The sequence below is a fragment of the Camarhynchus parvulus genome, chromosome 12, assembly GCF_901933205.1.
Source record: "Camarhynchus parvulus chromosome 12, STF_HiC, whole genome shotgun sequence".
Classification (NCBI taxonomy): domain Eukaryota; kingdom Metazoa; phylum Chordata; class Aves; order Passeriformes; family Thraupidae; genus Camarhynchus; species Camarhynchus parvulus.
Genome location: NC_044582.1, coordinates 11,097,996 through 11,119,245, shown reverse-complemented (window position 1 = coordinate 11,119,245; position 21,250 = coordinate 11,097,996). Strand labels below are relative to the sequence as shown.

Sequence of the window (21,250 nt, the reverse complement as noted above, 5' to 3'; positions counted from 1 at the left end):
TCTATATGCTACATCAATACAGCCCAAGCACATTTCCACTTCCACTAAGGATTAAAGCCTTTCCCTCAGGCCTACCTCTCTTCAAAATAATAATATTTTTTGATGCTTAGTTAAACAAAAAAACAAAACCAAATCACCAGTAAATTCTACAGGTTAGGTCTTGCTTGAGAGGTACATTTAGTGGTTCCGGCATTCTGTTTATTTCCTATTCATCTCACCTTTCAATAATCCAATTTGTATTATCTGTGTGATGTCTAGCTTCCTGTCTGTCATCCTTGGAAAACTGATCCCTGACTGGGCTGAGCTGCACTCTCTTTCTCTGTAAATTCAGACACAATATTTAACCATTCTGTTGCTTTACTCGGAGGTTTTAGCTTCTCCATCCTTGAGACTTACTTGGTGATTTGTTTATTGCACACATGCCTGTAAGACTTTGCTACACCTTCCCACAGTCAGCAAGTATTTAGTTGACCTTCTAAAAGCACCTTACTGAAAAGAGATGATCCTGGGCTCTCTTCCCTCTAACCCCTCCCTTCCATTGTACAAGACATCCCAGAGCACTGAGATTGATAATGCAATGTTAAGTGATTATCTTTTGACAAGAAAATACTGAGAAACTTCACAAATGCTCAAGCTGGAATGGGTCTGCAGAAATTTGAATGAACAGCAAAGCAACATTCTCACCTACCCATAAGCTGTGCCATTGGGCAGCAGGACACATTAAGATGTCACTTGTACAGCTCCCTTCGGTGTTCAGTCTGACTCCAGTGTCCATGCTGCACTGATGGTGCTGAGCACTTACCTGTGTCATCTTTGCAGATGCTGGAGGAGCTGCTGTTCTCATTGCTTTGGTATAGACACTGGGTCCTGTTCTCTTGCGGAGCTGCTGAGGTCTGAGTCATCCCCTCTTCCAGGGCTTGTTTGATCCAGCGCTGAAACAGAACGAGACTGCATAAACGTGAAACTCCTCGGGTACTTTCTCTGCAGTCCTGCAGGATGCACCCCAACTCCCACACTGGTGTGGAGCAGGGCAGGCTGCTCAGAAGCCTGGAGTTACCTCGCTGGCGTGCGCTCGGGTGGGAGCACTGAGCCCACCAACTACTGTGCTGGGGCTGTGCCCTTCCTGACACGGGCTCTGGGAGCAGCAATCATCAACAGTAACAGAGATAACTAAAGAGCAAATTAGAAATATAAAAATTCTGGATGGTGGCACCTAAAACTATTAAAACAATAGTCATTTCTAAGAAAAGGGACACAAATATAATGAACTATGTACAACCACTGATTTTTGCAAAAAAGACGTTTCCTGCCAAGGAGAGCAAATTTGAGCAAAAAAACCCTCTGATTAAAATGCAAGCAGCAGTTTTCAAGGAGTGTAAACCAAGGAAAGAATAATAAAAGCAAATATTTTCTTCAGCTACTAATAAAAAAGGTAAGTCACAGTAGTCTTCTGAACATGGACAATTAAGAATGTTTCTCACACAAGCGAACATGAACTGAAGCCTCAGCAAATCAGCTGCTGCAGTGGGTGTGGTAGCCCTGTATCTTGATACAGACTGACTCCTGATGGCAGGCAGGAATCTTTGCTTGTTCTACTGTAAAGGTAACTGCCACAACATAAGGGAAAACACTCAGGTGATCCAGTGAAATGACAGCAAACTGCTGAAAAAAATCAAACAGCAATTTTCATTTGTGTAGTTTACCCAGGGGACTCACTGTATCAGACTCCTCTTGTCCTAGAGAGGTTTAAAATTGTACTTTTACCTTTCAGGAATCCACAGTTCATCTGCATGCCAGCAATGTGCATCCTATTAGAGATACACGTGTGTATCTTATGACTCCTCAAAGCTATCGTGAAAGTACATCACAAACTCATTGGCCACAATCCTCAAAGTGAAAACTTCAAAGCGAGGATGAAGAGCAGGTGACAGGATCTATTTTGATGGCCTTCACTACAGTACAGCAGACGCTTCTTCTCTGTTCAAATGGAACTCAAGGCTTTCCACTGTGGCCGCCAGCAAAAGGGAGAAGTGGCAGCCAGTCTGGAGCACCTCTACCTCAAAGGTGGCATCTGATCTGACAGCCAAGTCACTGCACAGGGTGTGATTAACGTGAGAGCAGGTTACAGTTCAGTTTCCTTGCGAGGTTCAGACACTGCCATGCTTTGGATGCAAACTGACATCATCAGCTGAGTTTTTTGGCACAGTTCTCAGTAGTTTAAGGATGACGCCTGCTGACAATCCAAGAAAATATGTGATCTATTTCAACAGCCTTTATAAATCAACCTCCTTGGCTAGTAGTCGAAAGTAGACAAGACACAGATCAGGTCTTGAGAGAGCATATCTATCATCAAGTTCTGGACCATTTCTAGACCTCAGCTGGCTGAAAAGAAGGTGTTCCCTGTGAGTTTTCTAAACCTTCCTGAACATAAGAAGCAGATTTCTAGATCTCCAGACTGTTAAATCATAAAACCACCAAATGCTAAAAATAATTTTCCAAGAAAAAGCCAGGGATCTCCTACAAAATGGATGAAACCTCTGACTAGAACAGCTAACAATTATTTATTCAAAAAGTATAAATCTAACAAATTACTTCTGCAACACCTCTTCTGGACACAGTAACTTCCAATACTTTATTAACTATTTAATGGAATAGGTACTGTAATTAAGTTTTCAGATTATGAAACAAGAATGTTAGATGACACCATTAATAATTTCTTTGTAGCCTACAAAACTAATGGGTTCTTCTATCAACAGACAAAATCACGAAATGAACATGAGTTTAAATCAACCTGTTAAAGAAAACTCATACTGGGATGCACAAAATGGGTACAGGTCAGAAGACACAAAGCAACTTTTCTGCTTTGAAAATGTTCCAGCTGCAACACAACACCCAGTTTTGGACACAGCTTCAAAGAAAGTGTGGACTAAACAGAAGTCATCAACAGTGAGACTAGTCCACTCCCTGTCCAGCAGTGAGAATTATCATTTGACTAGAAAAGAGTCAAATGCAGTAACAGATTGGAAGACTTGTTCCATGACATTAGATTTCCCTCGATTTTGAGCTTGCTGGCCAGTTGTACAGCAACTGCACCGAGCACAGAACTCCAAATAACTCTGCCAGCTTTGCTCTGGGTCTTTCTCATTTCCCTGCGGTTCAAACCTTGTTAAGGTTCAAAAGAACTTCAAACCTTGCAGTTATCAGGTTAAAGATGTATCAGAAGGTTGCCCAGGCACACAGAAACAGACAAGGTGTTGTCATACCTCTACATATGAACCATGAAGGGCTTTACCTATGAAGGAAATACTGAACAGACTGTTAGGGCATGACAACAAATTGACTGAAGGTGGAGAACAGTAAAGTCCAAAGATTCTCTCTAGAAAAATTCCCTCAAACAAAGGAAGGCAAAGAAACCAGGACATGGTACCTGAAAGCCACCAAGACAGGGAGAGCAGAAAAGATTTCTGTAGAATTGTCCTCAGGTAATCACACAGGAACTGGAAAGTCTCTGAGCAAAACCAGCAGGCAACAGGAAAGATGGATTCCAATACAAATCTGACTGAGTGAACTACCCTACCTTCCTGCACATAAGTAAATACTGGCATTCACTGGTCATCTCTGGAGGAACTAAATCCTTAGCTGGGCCTGGTTCAATGGCCTCAAGTATGTGCTGTAGATAGGCAGTCTGTGATGCCAGCCAAAGAGCTGTGGACTTGTTCTTGTGAACAGGCAAACTCAAAGCTTTTAAACCACAAAGGCTCTCCGAAGACAATGAATCTTAACTGAGGCATTGGATTCTTGAGCTCCTCTGCAACATTGTCCTATCCCCACAATGCCAACCATCCTCTGTGAAAGCAGTAATATTAAACTTTCTAAGGGAAGCAATCAACACTCTGAGTTGTGTATGCTAGATAATAAACAGCCACTGCAGATCTGAAAGTACATGTTTCTAAAAGAGCAGTCACAGAACTGTTCTACCACAGCAAAAGGCAAGGATGAAAACTGAACTCTGGCAAGGAGGTCAGCAGTCATAGCCTGGACACTGCATCAACACATTAGCTCATAAATAAACAGAAATAAATTCCAAAAGGACACAAGAACTTTACAAGAGGGCCAGTAAGATGAGCACACATCGTGTAAAGGTAAGACACGAGCAAACATACCTTCTTACAGGAGCTGTAAATGCCATCCAGCAGGAAGGGCCTTCGACGTCTCTCAGGGTTGAAAGGCGAACCAAAGCGAATGTAGTGTTTAGGTGTGGTACAAATCAGTGGGGAGTGCACGAGACCTGGCAGCATATTTAGGGTAGTTGCCAAAACTGTTGGGTCTGTAGTAATGCGCAGAGGACACTCAATTGGACACTCCTGCTTTTCTGCCTTGTCGTTCAGCCATTCGGTAACCAGGTACTGAAGGAGGAAACACACACGTCAGTGCAACCAGCACAGGTGAAGAAGAAAGGCAACCTGGCACAACGGTGTATGGGAAGCAATGCTCAGGTCAGCCCACTGCTAAAACCCCCCTCCTTCTCAACAGGAAGGACTTCCTGTGTCAAACCCAATTCTCACCTGTTGGAGACACAACCCAATGTCACAGAAGTAGTTCGATTTTATGTCCCATTCATCTTATTAGAAGATTCTCCAAAAACTTGACCACCCTGTTCAAAACTAGTTTCTAAACACAAACAGCTAATTTATGCCCAGTATGTGGCAGCTGCCTGTTAGCTTCTGCAATTTTTCCTCCCTTCCAACTTTATTCTAGCTTGTACATGACAGCTGCAGTCACATTCCTTCTTGGTCTTCAATTCTAAGCTGAAAGTTAACCTCTTTGCTGCATCCTAAATGAATACCTGCCATCCTGCCATCCCAATCTTGAGCACTTGGTCATATTTACCTTTTTTGTTTTGGGGTACTTTACTGCAGCTTTAGACTGGGATCCTGTAGCCAGGATAGCAGTTGGGTCAGATCCTGTCAACTGTCTGCCTTCTCCTGGCCCTTCCACATTGCTGACATCTGTTGTGGTTACCAAGCTGGCAGTGCTTCCTTCCTCTGGGACAGCCTGTGTGAGTTCAGCTTGCTGGGAACTGGCTTGTTTCTGCCTTCTCAGTCTTTGTGCTGAACTGGTCCGGTATCGAGAGAAGCGGCTTTTTGGTCGGGGCCTGGAGGGTTTTGCTGGAGCTGGCTTAGCCACTGTTTTTTCGGGGACAGCATCCTACAAAATAAACTGCCATTAGTCTGAGCACCTCTAAGAGTATTCCTTTTCTCTGCATACAGGATCAAGAATTGAGATTTATTTATTGACACTACCTGACTCTCAAAATCTTGTTGGACTCTGTGTTGGTTCATAAGATGGCCTTGGGGACCCTTCAACACTGGCACATTATCGTTTTGTCTTCTGCATTCTTAAAGGACAGAACATGGGTCTTTAGGAAGAAAGCAGCAATAGGAAACTTGCTGCTTGTCTCAAGATAACTGCTCTTATTCCTGACCTGAGCTGACATGGAGCACTCCAGGCAAGTGTCTGAGCCCTGCCATAAAATGGGAACACATGCATCCAAAGTACACTGGGTCAAAAAAAAACCCAAACAAAAAGAAAAGAACTTTCCATCACTGCACTTACGCATCCAACTTAAGCTCACACCAGTTCTCTTCCCTGGAGAAGGAGCTGGGCTTGTTCAGCCCAGAGAGGACTGAGGGGGATGTAACAGCAGTCTTCCTACAAACAGCCTGAAGCCACTAAGAAGATGCAGTGGTGCATCAATGGACATACACTGAAATGAGAAGTTCAGACTGGATACATGGCAATTTTTTTTCAACCTAACAGTCATGAACTGGAAGAGGTGCAATCTGCATCCCTGGAGGTTTTCAAGAGAAGACTGGGTAAAACACTGGCCAGCCTGGTCTAGCTTCAGAGCTGTCCCTACCTAACTCAGAATGGGCTAGAAAGCCCACAAAGCTCCTCCCCACCAGAATGATATTATGATCAGAAATGTTGCACCTGAGATTTGTACAAGATAGCAAACAGTTCTATCTTCATCTTACCGCTACTTGTGAGGAGCGTCGTGTGTTCACCCCAGTACTGCTGGTACTGTTAGAAACAGGAGGAGCAGGAGGAGGAGGAGGAGGAGGAGGAGGTGGAGGAGGAGGAGGTGGAGGAGCAGGACTAGCACTCAGTGCTGAACTTCCATCTTCAGTTTCAGGAGTCTCTGTTTTCACTTTTTCCAGCTCAGGAGCTTCAGAATTGACGTTGGTTTCAGCATCAGTGCTGTTACGGTCTGATGGTTGCTCTCGTCTCCTCTTTCTCTTTTCTAAGTTCTCAAACATGTGCATGATGGCTTCCACCTTCCGGTCTTCCCGGGACTACAACACAAGGGAAACTGAAGTAAGCATGGTGAATTATGCACATAAACAAGGCAAGAACAGATACGGAAAGCAGCACAAAGAGAACAACTGCCAAATAGCAATGACAAAAGCCAGACAGAGGACAGAGAGAAGCAGTTCTTATCAGTTATTTGCATTTTTCAATATTCCCAGAATAACAACATAATCATGTGTTTGTAGCGCAAGTAGAAGAACTTGACTTTGTTCTTAAATAGGACCACTTAGATACTACTGAGTTATATTAATAAAACAGCCACAAGGAAATGCATAATTTTGAAGAATTAAAAACCGTAAGAAAGCATAAGTAGAGTGGAGAGATGACTTGGAAACAAATACAGCTATTTGCTAATGACCAACCAAACGGAAGCCAGGGGCAATAGATGTACATGATTAAGTCATTTGCAGCAAGTGTAATACACCACACAAACTGATTAAAATGTTCCAGATTCATTCTTTTTCCAGTAAGAATGTCAGAAGATGACCCAGCTCAAAAATAAAAGCTCTGGTCTTAGCAGCTTACATAGTGGATAAGAAAAACAGAACATGAGAGAATAGAGAGGCAAAAAAAAAGTCAATTTATTAGGTAAACACAAAGGACAGGAAATCTTATCACTGGGCTGTGTCAGGAATAATTGGTACCTATGCATATAAAAAGCCCAGTACAATAATGCTGCGGTGACTGGCAAGAATCAAGTGGGTTTAAAGAAGTGGGGTCAAGTGTCTTCTGAGATTTATCATGAAGAAAGTATCTTGGAGCCCATGGCCTCAACAGTTTTCTATTAAAAAATACTACACACACACATACACACACACACAAAGAGAGACTGGGGAAACTATAGAGATGGGTATTTACCTGATGCCAAGTATAGAAAACTGAATCGCATTAAAGCAGATTAACTGGTGCAACCTACAGGAACAGGGCTTACAGGCTGACAGGAAACTAACACTTCACTTAGGCTTACTGAACTATTCTGTCCCAAAAAGAGATCAGCTTCCCTGCATTAAAATGAAATCTTCCCTCCAAAGCTTTAAGGCCAATCTGATGGATGACTACTCTCATTCAAATTTTAGTGGAAAGTGACTGCTTTATCTCATCTGTTCTAAAAAATCCATCAGTTAATCCAGGCATCTCTCCACTGGATGGCCCTTGGCTCTCCAGGTTGCTGCACTATCTTAACATTTAAAGCATTCTCAGGAAATTTACACTTGGCAGATTCGTATTCCTGATTAGAGGAAGACAGGTGATTATGATACTGGTGAGCAAAGAAAAACAGGGAATTCCTAGCTTCAATACATCTGTTGGCTGGTAAAAGGATAGGAGCAATTTTTCTGTTTTTCTTCCTCGGCTTTCTGGTTGGTTGGTTGTTTTATTTGTGTATTTGCATTTTTGTTTGGATTTTTCTCTTGTTTATTTAAATTAACGAATTAAGAGCCAGAACGGCTCCATTCACATGCATAAAACATTCTAATCCAGGCAGCAATCCCAGGAGCCATAAGCAACACAAGAAAAAAACCACCAGCTCTACTCAGTAAAGATGAAGGCTAAAATAAGACTGTATTATCAAAGATCCCAGAGCACTAAGATATAAGTAAGTAATATATAAGTAAGTGCCAATATTACTGTTGGTGGTCTACCCCTCTTACTGACTTTTGCAACTTGATCCCACTCTTTTCCCCACATGGCAACATGTTTATGAAACCATACACTGAACAGATACCTGTTTAGAAATCTAACTCGGCAAAAATGATCAAGTTTTAAGAAAAATCAGGTTCTGGTTCATGGTATGATCGAATTGAAGATATCTCTGCTGACTGAGTGGGGGTAGGACTAGGTGACCTTTGATAGTCCCTTCCAACTCAAATTATGCTATGGTTCTATACAATGCCATAAATTGCTGTACTGGCAATAAGGAAGGGCAGCAGGAACATAAAAAAGGTCCAATTACCTTTTTGGAATCTGGTGCTGATGGTTTTGCTAAAGGTGTGTTTTAGACTATAGAACAGGCCTTAAAGTAACAGTTAAACCTTTCAATGAGGAAACAAATCTATAGTGTATCTCCTAATCTGCAACACCCTAACATAAATCCTGCGACTTGAAGTCAACCAAACCTGGGTGGTTTTTTACTCCCTCCTTGCTTTCTTCTACTGTTGCTAATCAAATTACTGAAGATCACTAACAGATGGGATTTGTGTTCAAACAAGTGAAATATCCAACTGGACCTGTTGGTCACTGCATGAAGTTAGTCCTAAAGAGGGTGATACCAGACAGAGAGAGCTACTTGCCCGTCTGCTGTGGACCAAGGCTCCCTGTTCATCTACAGGCTCCTCTTTCTCCCCTTGTTGTTTCTCCTCCTTCTCTGGCACCTGAGATAGAAACCCAGATTAAGTAACCCAGTACTGTTCCAAAGTTATCAAAATTTCTATGGTAATTTAAGGCGCTAAAGGTTTAAAAAAAGGCTTCCTGCAGTTTCTGTTCTGCAGATTCCAATGCTATTGGTCAGACTCCTGCAGCACTGAACGTTAACATATACAACAAGGGGGCAAAGATTTTACCTCACTGTCACTGACTGCTGCAGGTCCCTCAGGAGCCTCCTCAGTTTGCTGAGTGCCGTTCTCATCCGACGCAAGGCTCTGCTGCTCCATTTCCAGCTCCTTTCGACGGGCCTTTCGCCGGCGTGTTTCTGCCCCAATCAGTGTGCCTAAAACAGGTGGAGGTAGGTGTTCTGCAGCATTTGGGCTACGTTTCTGCACAGGGCAATTCCGGTTCCCCTTGTGACACGCACAGTCCACTTTATAATTGCTGCTCCAAAACACAAACATAATTCGTGTCACTCTTCATTTCTCAACCCCTGCACAGAGACATTCAATACATCTCCTACTAAACATCTCACCACGTGCCAAAGCAAGGACAGCAGGCTACCTTATGGCCTCTATTGGAGAATATGCCAGCAGAACTGGACAGAATAGCCGGGAAATGCAATTCAGTAGAAAACGGAGCAATATGTAGAATGCGAGGAAAGGGCTGGAGGAAGATGTCCAGTCCAGGAGGGCAGTGGAGAGCTCCTGGGCGAGGTGAAGGACTCACCAGATGTTGTACTCATAGTCAAAGGCGATGGTAACCTCTGTGTCCTTGGCAATGGTGGCAACAGCATAGATGCACAGGTGGATCATCCCATCAGCAATCACATGACGAACCTTGTTAAACGAAGTAGAAAGAAGCTGACGTCTCCACAGGTTGCATTTCTTACTTCCAAGACGGAAGTCTCCTTTTGCAAAGTAGCTCTTATTCTACTCTATCAGTAATTATCCCAAATTCTCCATAGGGAAAAGCCTGCTTCACTGCTCTTGTCTCATACTGTGCTTTTCCACTTACAACTACTACCACCTGCTTACCCTCAGTATCATTGTGCAGCCAAAGGAAAGACATAAGAGAAATCTTTCTCTTCCAAAAAAACCTCCCTCATGTTCCCAAACTGTCTCATATTCCAAGTATAAACCATCAAACAAGCAAGTGACACAGAGAATTCACTGTATTTAGTGCATTTTAAGTTAGGGAAAGCACTAAGCTTATGTAAAACATGTATTTGCAGTAACAGTGATGATGAAAAGAGAATTTACCTCTGCATTTGGAGTGCAGGACCGCCTGATGAACCTGGCATCATTACCAAAGGTGCGGGCATCAACACACATCTCAACGCCATTGAACTTGGAGTAGAACAGCACAAAGGGATATGGCCTGCAGAAGCAACAGAACATCTCAGTCCCAAAATACCCAATTCCCAAAGCACTGTTGCTAACAGGTCCCTCTCTTCATTGGAAGCAGAACTTCCATCAGCACTACTGCTCTGGGGTTAGGTACTTCCAACTATTTAAAAGATCTATTTCAGAGGGTTTGGTCCATAAGCAGAGCATCAAGCTGAGGTGATATATCTGATTTCCCACTTCTATGGAAGGCACAGCTGACAGGACCCTCTAAGTGAACACTATCCCATAGAGACACCAGTCTCTCTGTGCCATGATGCTCTCATACCCATCATTTCATAGTACTCTTACTTTTTGAAGAAATGCCCATTGACCTCGAATTGCTGCCGTAACATAACTTTCCCTCGATACTCAATTATAAGGGTATCTAGTGCCAAGTCTCTTGCTGCCCTCAGGATCTTCCGGTGCTTCTGAACCCGAGTCACCCTTCCCAGCTGCAGCTGTAACAAAAACCAGAGCAAAAGAGGAACATTTGAACCAAAGGCCTCTAACTCATGAAGAATATTTTACCTATATAAAAAGAAAATATATTCTAATAGCAACACACAGAAACTCTGCCAGGTGAATATGTTGAATATTTTATAATAATTTATTAATGACCAATAATCTTGATAATATTTATCAAAAGCAAACAGTATTTATTTCTTTCCTTCAACAATAGTCTGACAAATCTATTAGACCGAGTATTTCAGTCTTGCAGCTAGGAGGCATAACCAGACCTGTCACTTGCTACTAACTGGGAATTGCTTTGCAATTATGGCCACTTTCACAGCCAGAATAATTGAGATCTTCCCTAAATTGTGGGTTGTCACACATTCAGAGGAAAGAAATGCAAGCTTTTCCTTCTGCAGAGGATGGTAAATTCCAGCAAACAGGCCAAAGACTTAAGCTGGCAATTTCCATCTCCATCTAGAAACTTCTGTATATATCTCTGCTCAGCTAGTGCTGTTGATTTAAATTTTTTTTAACATGAGGAGCTAAATTTTTAATGAAGTAATGACAGTTCGTTAAAACATACATTAAAGTCTACAGCTCTATTACAATTGATTTTCACAATAATGTGTCTTGACAGCATGAAACCACAACATTCTTTAAGTACAGACATCCAAATATGACATATTTTATGGAATAATGGAAGGGATATTATCAGCACTAAGGTATAGGAAAGACTTATTCCATAAAAACTAAGTACTTTTCTTACTTAACAGATGAAACCTCTCTGTAAGTAAAGATTATGTGAAGATGACTGGCTGCCTCACCACCACTGCTGTGCTTGTTGCTTCCTAAGCATTCTATTCACTGCTCATAAGGGCCCAGTTTTGATACTTTTCCAGAGTGAACTGAAGCATAAGTGTTCTGACTTTGGTAATAATGACAATCGTATCTAAATCAGGAGTAAACCACAAAATTTTACTGAAAGCAAGTTCTCAACTTTTCTTGAGAGAACTCTTATTAGAAATAGCTACTGAACACTGCTGAAATGGATAAAAATTAGTTTAAGGGGCTCAGCCTGAATAATGACAGAACACATGACTTTCTAACCTTGTGGAAATAAAAGTTAATGTCTTAAGGCAGCACTCAGCACTGGGAACCCAGCAAAACCCTCGTACTGAGCACATGAAAATACTGAACCACAGGTCTCTTAAACGCTTTTTTCTGACTAGGATCTTTTATCTCCTCTGTTTAAAACCCTCTCAGGAAAATTACTTTTGTTGTTTCTATAAGACATTGTACTGCATATCTTGGATGAGCTAGTAAAGTAAGATCTATTTGTTGACTTCGCTCACTCAGATCCAGGATAAAGACAGCTTTATAAAAATATTCATTTGAAATCTATTCAGATGGGAGTAATGGTCCAGAGTTCCTCTTGAGATACAATCCAGTGCCACATTTGTCATGCCTATGGGGTTTATCTGTCTAATACCACTCTGTCTGCCAGCAATTGGGAAAACTTGGATACCTGTACTGGAGACTCTGAAGAGCCTTGCAGGGTGTCTGTCTCTTCAGGTCTCAGGTCCGGACAGAAGCTCACAGAGGATTCCCTAAGTCCACAGAAACATGCTATTTCCAGACTAAGAAGCCACACTGTTGATCCTGATTTCTGATCAATAAACCCATGATATGAGTGAGCTGTAGGATGAGACTGTTTACTCTACAAGGAGTAGTGGCTAAATTACTTTTAGCACTTTGTACTATCCAACTGTGGCAACAAAGAATAAATAAATGGGACCAGATTTCCTAGTGTATGACAGGAAATAAGAAGAAAGTATCTGAAGCTATTAGATGAATTAGGACCCAGTGTGTTTCCAGTTGAGTAATTCTGTTTCTACACTATCACTGATTTGTTTTTATACCTTCTCACCTAAGCTGGCCCTACACAGGAGGGTTGGACCAGATGACCTTCAGTGGTTCCTCCCAACCTAAACTGCTCTACTACTCTAAGAGCATAACAAGATAATATCTTTTAGAAGTTAATGTCTGCTAGCCTTCACTCTCACCTTTGCCCCATGACTGACTTGTATTACTCTTCACCTCATGCCGGAAAACAGCTTGGGGAATATAGGTGGGATAAGGTGGGGTGGTCAGAGGAGGAGAAAGTCCATGCAGGAAAGAGAAACTTTGCATCTGTGTAACTTATTTATCTGAGTTTGGTGAAACAGGAATGATCTCACAGCTCTTCTGGTAACACACAGCTCAGCTTGTTTTCATTCTCTGAATTTAGAAATATGAAGTGGATTAGCTGCCATGCTTTCATGTGTAAAAAGAACAAATGATTTTATTCATGTCACAGGCTAGGGACTGCTGACTGCTAATCAGCCAAAACTGTTCTGATATGTTTGCAGAGCAACATCTGCATAATACTCAGTGGCTTTATTTTATAAAGGCCCTTTTGCTCTTCACTTCAGAATGTGAAATCAGTCAGGGGTTTGAGCTCAAGTCAGCAATTATCAGAGGCAGCAAAGGGCAAATACTAACCCTGGGTTTGGCTTGGCAACAACAGTCAGGAAAGTGATTCACAGCGTTCAGTTTGTCGAGCAACTGGCAGTAGCCAGGACTAAGATGATTTTATTCATAACACTAAACAGCTTCATATTTTCACAACTTTCCCTTTGCATCATGAGGACAGCTGAGAACTGGTTTATCATAAAATCAGAGAATCATTTAGGTTAGAAAAGCCCTCTAAGACGGAGTTCAACTGTTAACCTGCCACTGTCCAGTCCATTACTAACCCATATCCCACAGTGCCACATCCACAAGTCTTCTAAATATCTCCAGGAATACTGACTCCACCACTTCCCCAGGCAGCTATTCCAGTTTGGTAAACCTTCTGGTAAAAAAAAAAAAAAAAAAAAATCCCAATATCTAATGTAAACCTCTGCTGGTGCAACTTGAGACCAATTCCTCTTGTCTTTCACAAAATATTCCAATGAACAAAATCCCATATCCTCCATGTATAACTCTTAATCCATCTTTCCCTACTCTTCCTGGTTTGAGGAAACTTTTAGATCACATCTCAACCTCTTTCAAGTATATACTTGCATCACTGTTGACTGAAGTCAAATGACTCTCTGAACTATTAAGAGTATGCAGGGCATAATAAAACATTATTTTTATTCCTTTCTCCTCTGTCCAGAGTCTTCATGGCCAAAGAGAGCAGCAACAATATTTCTACACAGCTGGCAAATGTATATTTGCACAGCCTCCTTGATTTTTTCTAGCTCAAAGTACCTATTTTCCCTTATCTCAGAGAAAAGCTATTTTTGTGTTCAATAATGATACCTAGTTAATAGACAAGTGATGCAAACCAAGAAGCCTTCTCAGTTTGCCTACCAAAGGTGAGACGAGTGAAACAAAAATAGAACACAATGCATGAGAGCATGTGCTCCACACCTATGCAGGTGCCCTCCTCACAACACTCCACAGCCACCTCCTGAGCAGAGACAGCAGGACATAGGACTGACAAGCAGCAACCCAGGACAGACACCTGTTTTTTTCTCAGTGTCCAACAGAAACTACAAAGTCCCCTGACAGCTTCCCAGCATGTGCAATGACAAGTACCTACCAACAGCTTGTTTACAGTAACTACAGATCACTAACAAGTTTTGCAAGTTTCAACTTTTTTGTTTCTTTGGCATGTATCACATTTGGAGTCTTCTGATTTGGAATGCTGGCCACATTTTCCTATGGGAAAACCCATGTCTGTACTGGGAAGGGAGACGCTGGAAGAGCATGGCAAGAACAAGCACGTTATGTATGGTATATTGTATAGTCTTGTGTCGTGCTGTACACATATCAAGAAACACAGCATGTGTTTTATTACTTATTTCAGGACTTTTCCTAAAACCCATGTGAGGCAGACAGAATTGGTTACATTTAGTCTCAAAAAATATTAAGATTTTTAGAGAAGTAGAACTTTTTCTTATCTGCATTTCCTCAGCTTGCTCTCTTTAGAAAGGCTATCAAGAAGTGTTTCTCCCCCCCTCCCTCGCAAGAAATCTTATTTATTGCAGAACCAGAGGCAAGAATGGAAGAAAGTTTGGTCCAAAGTCCTCTTTCTGCACTCTCCTTTACTGGCAATATCTGTGCTCTGCCTGAAGTGCTTCACCTGCATGAAGGCAGAGGGAAAGGAAAGAGGGAGCACATGAACTTCACTGAGTGAGTCAGCTGATACAAACAAGAATGATTCAAGCATAAACATATACCTGATATTCAGGTTTCTGACTTTGCTCCCTTTACACAGAAGAAATGCCCCACTTCTCTTTTGGAGCCCACCTTTTCAGATGCAACTATCTTCATTCTCCTAGACAAGGAAGGCCCAGAAAAGCCTAAACTGGGTTTAGGAAGGCTGTACTTTGTTCAATTAAGCACAGATAAGATGAAACAACAGCTAACAAGAGTATGAATGGGGAAGACATACACCACACAAACACATTGTTTTCCTGTTTCTGCTTGTTTACATGCACTCCATAAAGATGGAAAGATACCAACCACTGCTCATCGCGGGCAAGTTAGGGAGAGACCAGCTTCCTGAAGTCAGCTGTAGTTGTGCAGTATTTTGAAGTTACAAGAGTCTAAATAATCCAAAATACTGAAATAATGCTGAAAGGTTCTTTAAAATAACCTTCCACACAACATGAGTCAAGAAATAAAATAAAAAAATAAATAAAGGGGACTGGAAAACTCAGGTGGAAAGTGGAAAGCAGGAAATTTCCTATCTCCAGAAAGTGACAGATCTGGTTCTGTCTCAGGCCGTTCAGTGACCAAAGTATTTACGGCAAAATACCTGTTAACCACATTACAGAAATGTGCAAATATATCCCCAACTTAGCAGCACTGATTTCGTCTAATGCAAATATTTGTTAGTCTCTCTCTGTACTGGCATGATTTCTGATTCACTGTGTATCAAACCTATGCCTGTTGGCCCGAGCTACAATACTGCTCACCCATGCCCTGACCTACTCCATCTCTGTCCTGCTTGTTCTTACCTGCATCTGGGACCCAATAACAGTATTATTGCAGGCCAGCTCTGTTTTGTTGATTGTGTCCAGCATAGCAGTTTTGCCCACATAGTCTTTATTAGAGTTGAGGTGACGCTCCAGCAAGTTCTGCACATCAGCACTGTACTGGTTGGTGAAGGCTTCCTCGTACTGGTCCGTCCAGAGGCGGATCCGATTCTCCCACCCTTCAGCTGTGTTTTCATCCAAGGCATGTGCTTCAGAAGGGGAATTCTGCACCAAATAGCAAAGAATGAATGGATAGTACACAGCAGGAAAACCTATCCACAGTACTCCAAGCACATGAATAAGCTACAAAAAAAGGCAAATCAGTGCCAAGCTATGTAAGTGTTGGTTATGAGGACACATTTTCCAGCATCTGCACCCTCCAGAACATTGTACAACAGTGTCACTCAGAAATCCACTGAGATTTCTGTGCAGAACTAAGACCTCTTGAACGTTGGTACTTGGCACTGCTACATAAAATAAAATTAGGCTAGCACATGGCCAGAAAAGAAATTTAAGCCACTTTGGAAAAATAATTAAGTACATTAAAAAAGCAAAGGCACAGAATACACAAAGGCAAATAAATCTCATGTAGGCTTGTCCTGCAGTCAACCCACTCACGGCTAACACAATGCTCAATGATGCTGACTGCATGTCAATCTTTGCAGTGACTGATCCAAAAACAGTCCTGAACCTTCTAGCTAAATGGTCACCAGAGTTTCAAGAAACTGAATGTAGAGCATAAGCTAATACCCACAGGGTTAAAACTGCAAGTCCTAAGCAGAGTAAAGAAGAAAGGGCAAAATCAGGTAATCCGTTTAGACTGTCTTGTAAAGGAGGGGAAAACAGAAGCTGGTAGCAAGAAAAAGACTTAAGCTTCATTCTTTACTTGGCAGTAGTTGAAGCAGTTCAACAAATACTCCAGAGCTCAGCAACTCAACTGGCTTCATAAAGCACTGAGACACTTTTGACACTGAGGTCTTAGTAACAAGGACAAGTGAAGAGCAATCATTATTTTAATCATATATATTAAAAACAGTAAGAGTTGCCATGCATTTTTACCCTCTCAAGTCACTTGCATACTATGGAGATGGTGCACAGGGACACCACAGTACTGTCCTCTTTCCTCTCAGCCACCTGCTAGAAGCCACTGCCAGCGGTAGGACTGGGGTCAGGTGGAACTGAGCAAACCTTAAGGCACCTCTTGTGGGTCTAGAAATAAATGCAGCTCACAGTTCAAGTCTGCTTTTTTTGTCAAATAACCTTCCTATTCAATGGCCACACCTACCACTACTGCAGGAAGTCAGAGATAAATATATTGTCCTATCCATTCCTAGTAAGAGGATGTGGAGACAAACAAGGCAGCACTACCAGGGACTCCCAATATTAAACTTGTGAACTACTTTGATGTCCAAGCTTGAAATAGCTTTGATGCAATCAAACAATAACTGCCCTCACAGAAGAGCAGCCACAACCAGTTCTACATCCCTTACATCAAACACCCCACTCCCAAGTGCCATGAATCAATCGCCTCTCGGGACTAGATTGCATTATCTGACTGGAAGCTATCAGAAGCAAATGGAAGGTTCAAGGGGCAATTCCTGTGATAGCCTTTTGAATAGGCCTCCTTGTGGTGCACTGTAAGGCTTGAGTTTATTACAAGGCTGGCCCCACAATCAGAAATTTCCCAGGGAAACCAAAAGAGGGACAAAATAAAAGGGGAAAAACCCCACCACCAACAAAAGGGCTGTCATTTCTACTCACCTTCATCCTCAGAGACTTTCGTGAGCCCTCTCGAAAAGCCTGTCCCCCAGACAAGGAGAGAGAGAAAAAAACAAAGTATTATAAATTTCCTAAGAATTAGGATCCCAGAACCATCTTAAATCTTACTCAAATTCTTAATAAAAGATGGCAAGAATTACAGGAAAACCTACACAAGAAACAATGAACCTGAACAAAAAGAGATTCTGCAATGCAAATCCAGTGGAAACTGCTGAAAACTTGATGGCCAGGATTTCTGAACTAAAAAGCCTGCCTCACACTTAGTAAAAACGTCAAGATCAAAACCAAAACTTTCCTAACTAACCTCACTTGCTTTGATACAAGAAAGGTCCAGGAACAGAATTAAGGTGGTTCACAACAACAAAATAACCCCTCCAGACCACACATAGCTCCTGCCCCTGGCGTTTTATTTAATCAGTGCCTTCAAGGGAAACCTAGCCTGTGGAAAATCATGGTAAAGCTGGCAGATGATGAGAAAGAACCAGCTGCTCACACACTTGCATTCCAATATAAGCAATTCAAAATTATTTCAGTCCCCAGATCGTCATAAACAAGACAGTAAAGTCATCCCTCAACAAATGTTCATCACTACCTACATAGTTTTCCACACAGGCACTATCTCTGTCCCTGAAGGACAGTGCCAAGAAGCTCTGCAGCCCAAATTCCTCAACAAAGCCTGCTAAAAAATACCATGCTCCCTTCATTTTTCATTCTATTCACAGACTGACCCTTTCCCACAAACAGCCAGACTCCAAAAGCTACTTCCCCAAATCCTAACACAGCAAAAGGAAAAAATATGTAATTGAGTCCAAGCACTGAGCATGAATGGACAGCATTGGGAAATAAGGGTGGAGCTCCAGCAAGGTAATTTTTAAACCAACAGCCACGTACTCGAGCAGGTCACAAATACAAGGCGTCCCATTATTACACCCGAAAGAGCAATTCTTGACAGAACAAAAATATCTTGTCTACTGCCAGCTTGTCAACCTGCTCATAACAACACTCTGTACAGCATTTGGTAGCAACTGCAGCAACCTTGTCTCTCTCCACATACCTTGATCTTTTTGGCCTTTGGAGCAGCACGAGCCTTTTCTGTACTCCTCTTCCTCTTCTTGGGTTTGCTCCTGCGGACGCGGTTGACGGTCAGCGTGATGCTGGTCGGCGTGTGCTGCGTGGCCGTGTACAGCACTGTGGAGGGAGAGAGTTCTTCATCCCAGCTCTCAGTGGCACTGCTGTCCCCGCCTAGAGAGACAAGTGCTTCATGAGAACAGCTTCTCATCCCTGAGAGCACAGCTTACCCTTATGTCCGTTTTCATCAAGACAACTTGCTGCCCCTGCATAGCTCTTCCCTGAGAGAATTATACCACCTCTGTTTTCCCACCCAAACTGGGAACAGGTGTTCCAAACTTCTGATATGTCACAGAATGGCACTGATGAAAATTCTCCTTCTCTGTTCACAAGATAATCTGATTTTCCCTAGAGCTAACTGAGGTGAAGTGTAAGGAGAGGAGAAAATCCCAGTGGTTGGGAGGCAAAGAACATTAGCTGGCACTGATCACAGTTAGATGATTACAGCATCCAAAAGACAAAGGTCTTGAAGAAAGAAAATAAAAGTCACTGTTATCAGAATTATAACCTCAAACTCACCTGACACGTTGTCCTGCTTCCGGTGGCGGAGTCTGATCACCTTCCCCCTGCTCATTCCTCTGCCAAAGGAGAATGCACAATTGAAGCTGGTTTGTAGGAGTAAAGTCACTTGAAATTCAACAGGATGTCACAAGATGCGTGCCCTCAGTGGGGCCCAGGATGATAAGAACATCGATTTAACATCCTCATCTCCACTCCTGGTGCCACCAACACTTGTCAGGCTGACAACGTAAAGGAGGAGGGTCAATACTGGGTAAAGCACTGGAAAGAATGCTCCAGTTAGCAAAAGGAAGTCTGTCCCACAGCCCAAAGGTGACATGGTTCAGTATGAGCAGTCAAGACAAGAAGCGGCCCAGATCTGCACTGCACCAAAACTTACCTGCACTTTTCACACTTGAGGAGGAAACCATCTTGGGAGACACTGCAGTGGCACCAAGTGGGAATTGATTCTCCTTCTGAGGAGCTCTCACTATCCCCGGAGTTCTCCTCATCAGGCGAGTGCAGGCCATTCAGTTCTGCACGAGGTATAATGGTCTGGACAGGAGGAGAGGCTGGCGGCGTTGGAGGAGGAGGAGCTCCATAATTATGATCCTGAAAATAAGTATTTGCAGTACTACTTTTAATGTGAAGATATGATGCCTAGAAACTGAAGTCCCAAATCCACAGTTCCCATGTTAATATTTAACTGGTGTAAAACAATAGCCTGAATTCCTCAACCTATCAAGAAGGTACAGTAATAGCTCTGAAACATGTAAATTATTTCCTTCAGCACCAACAAATTAAACTCAAAACCTATGAAAACAACCAGGCTATTTCGACATTAACTGTTGTACTGCTAATAATCTGAGATGACATAAGTGTTTAAACAGTGGAACCAGCTGCCCTGAGATGTAGAGTCTCTGTCTGTTGAGCTATTCAAAACTCAACTGGACATGGTCTTGAGCAACCTGCTCAGGCAGAGTCAGCTTGAACAGGGAAGTTGGATTATGTGATCTCAAGAGGCCCCTTCCAACCTCAATGATTCTGTGACACCCTGTTCATCCCACAGCTTCAAGCCATGCTCCCACTCCCATGCTCCTGACTGCTCCTTGATTCTCGTTGTTTTAAGTTACCCCTGTGAAAATCTGCACAGTTGAAACAAGTATAAATAGCGCACAATAAACCAAATGGGGCATAAAATTACCACCAGGAAACTATTATATATTCATATACATTCACACTTCATTCATTTATTTCATTCAGTTAAAAATCTATCACCTAGAACACTAATAAAGTTTGCTGTAGAGTATGCAAGACTTCACAAACAATAAACACAGAAATGAAAAACGTATGGCAGAACTCAGCTCTAACTTAGTGTTCCCTAAGAAATAAGCCAAAATTCCTAATTCTTAATAGGCAAAGAACTATGGAACAAGCAGAAAAGAGTAAAAGTAGACAGTAAAGAGCTGATTCACTGCAGAGAGAGTACTCACTGCGTAAGGCAGCCCGCGATAGCTGTGTTTCTGGGTGGCCCCATAGCCGTGGCTGGAGTACACATTCTTCTCACTGACAGCTGGACTAGCTTCCACAGACTCTGGGCTGCAGAAAGGGCCAGAAGTAAAACCCATCAATAAAACATCATTTTTTTTAGTGCCAGTATTTCACTGCTCTTTTCTATTGAACACATGAGCTCAAAATGAAGAAACTTCATGAAATCGAGGTGGTGTCATGCATTTCACCAAGCACCATGTGTGCAGAAGATGTACAGGATGAACCTGCTTTCAGAGGGAAGGAACTGAGTAAGGGCCACCCTATATAGCTCATTAAAACTAGGTCTCAGTCTGGGAAGTTAAAAAGGTAATTAACATGTAAGAAGTTCAGTTTCCTTATTGTTGAGGAAATTGGGTCTAGTTCAGCATTCGCATCTGAACCCAGCTAGCCTAATCTCAAAGCCACTGAACAGTACTGCCATTTTATCTCTGCAACAGCTTATTTCAACTGCAGCTAAGCAGCTTTCCTGCACCTGCGCTTGCTTCTCTCTCCCTCAGATACCAATTGTTATGGAGTCCAACATCTGGTGATAAAGCTTGCATGAAAACTGCAGCTATCCTGACAGCAACTACCAGGAACTGGAGATTCCTGTTACAAAGAGACAACAAAATCCATGTCGTGGACAGACAGTGGCCACAGACAGATCAGATT

The 21,250-nt window shown here is 42.3% G+C and overlaps 1 protein-coding gene across 2 annotated transcripts in view; it reads right to left on the bottom strand.

Annotated features, from left to right (window-relative positions):
* The window catches only part of SETD5 (SET domain containing 5), a 65,509-nt gene that overhangs the window by 15,047 nt on the left and 29,212 nt on the right, over window positions 1-21,250 (bottom strand). The window contains exons 3-17 of one of the 2 annotated variants that reach the window (XM_030956427.1): window positions 20,542-20,647; window positions 19,449-19,660; window positions 19,070-19,128; window positions 18,477-18,610; window positions 17,405-17,443; window positions 15,626-15,868; window positions 10,431-10,579; window positions 9,996-10,113; window positions 9,463-9,572; window positions 8,931-9,177; window positions 8,661-8,741; window positions 6,039-6,356; window positions 4,891-5,208; window positions 4,164-4,406; window positions 803-932 (exon numbers count right to left, since the gene is read on the bottom strand). In XM_030956427.1, coding sequence (XP_030812287.1) covers window positions 803-932; window positions 4,164-4,406; window positions 4,891-5,208; window positions 6,039-6,356; window positions 8,661-8,741; window positions 8,931-9,177; window positions 9,463-9,572; window positions 9,996-10,113; window positions 10,431-10,579; window positions 15,626-15,868; window positions 17,405-17,443; window positions 18,477-18,610; window positions 19,070-19,128; window positions 19,449-19,660; window positions 20,542-20,647 — 2,507 coding nt within the window. Of the gene's footprint in view, window positions 1-802; window positions 933-4,163; window positions 4,407-4,890; window positions 5,209-6,038; window positions 6,357-8,660; window positions 8,742-8,930; window positions 9,178-9,462; window positions 9,573-9,995; window positions 10,114-10,430; window positions 10,580-15,625; window positions 15,869-17,404; window positions 17,444-18,476; window positions 18,665-19,069; window positions 19,129-19,448; window positions 19,661-20,541; window positions 20,648-21,250 lie in introns of both variants that reach the window. The other variant, XM_030956426.1, reaches the window with a different exon arrangement.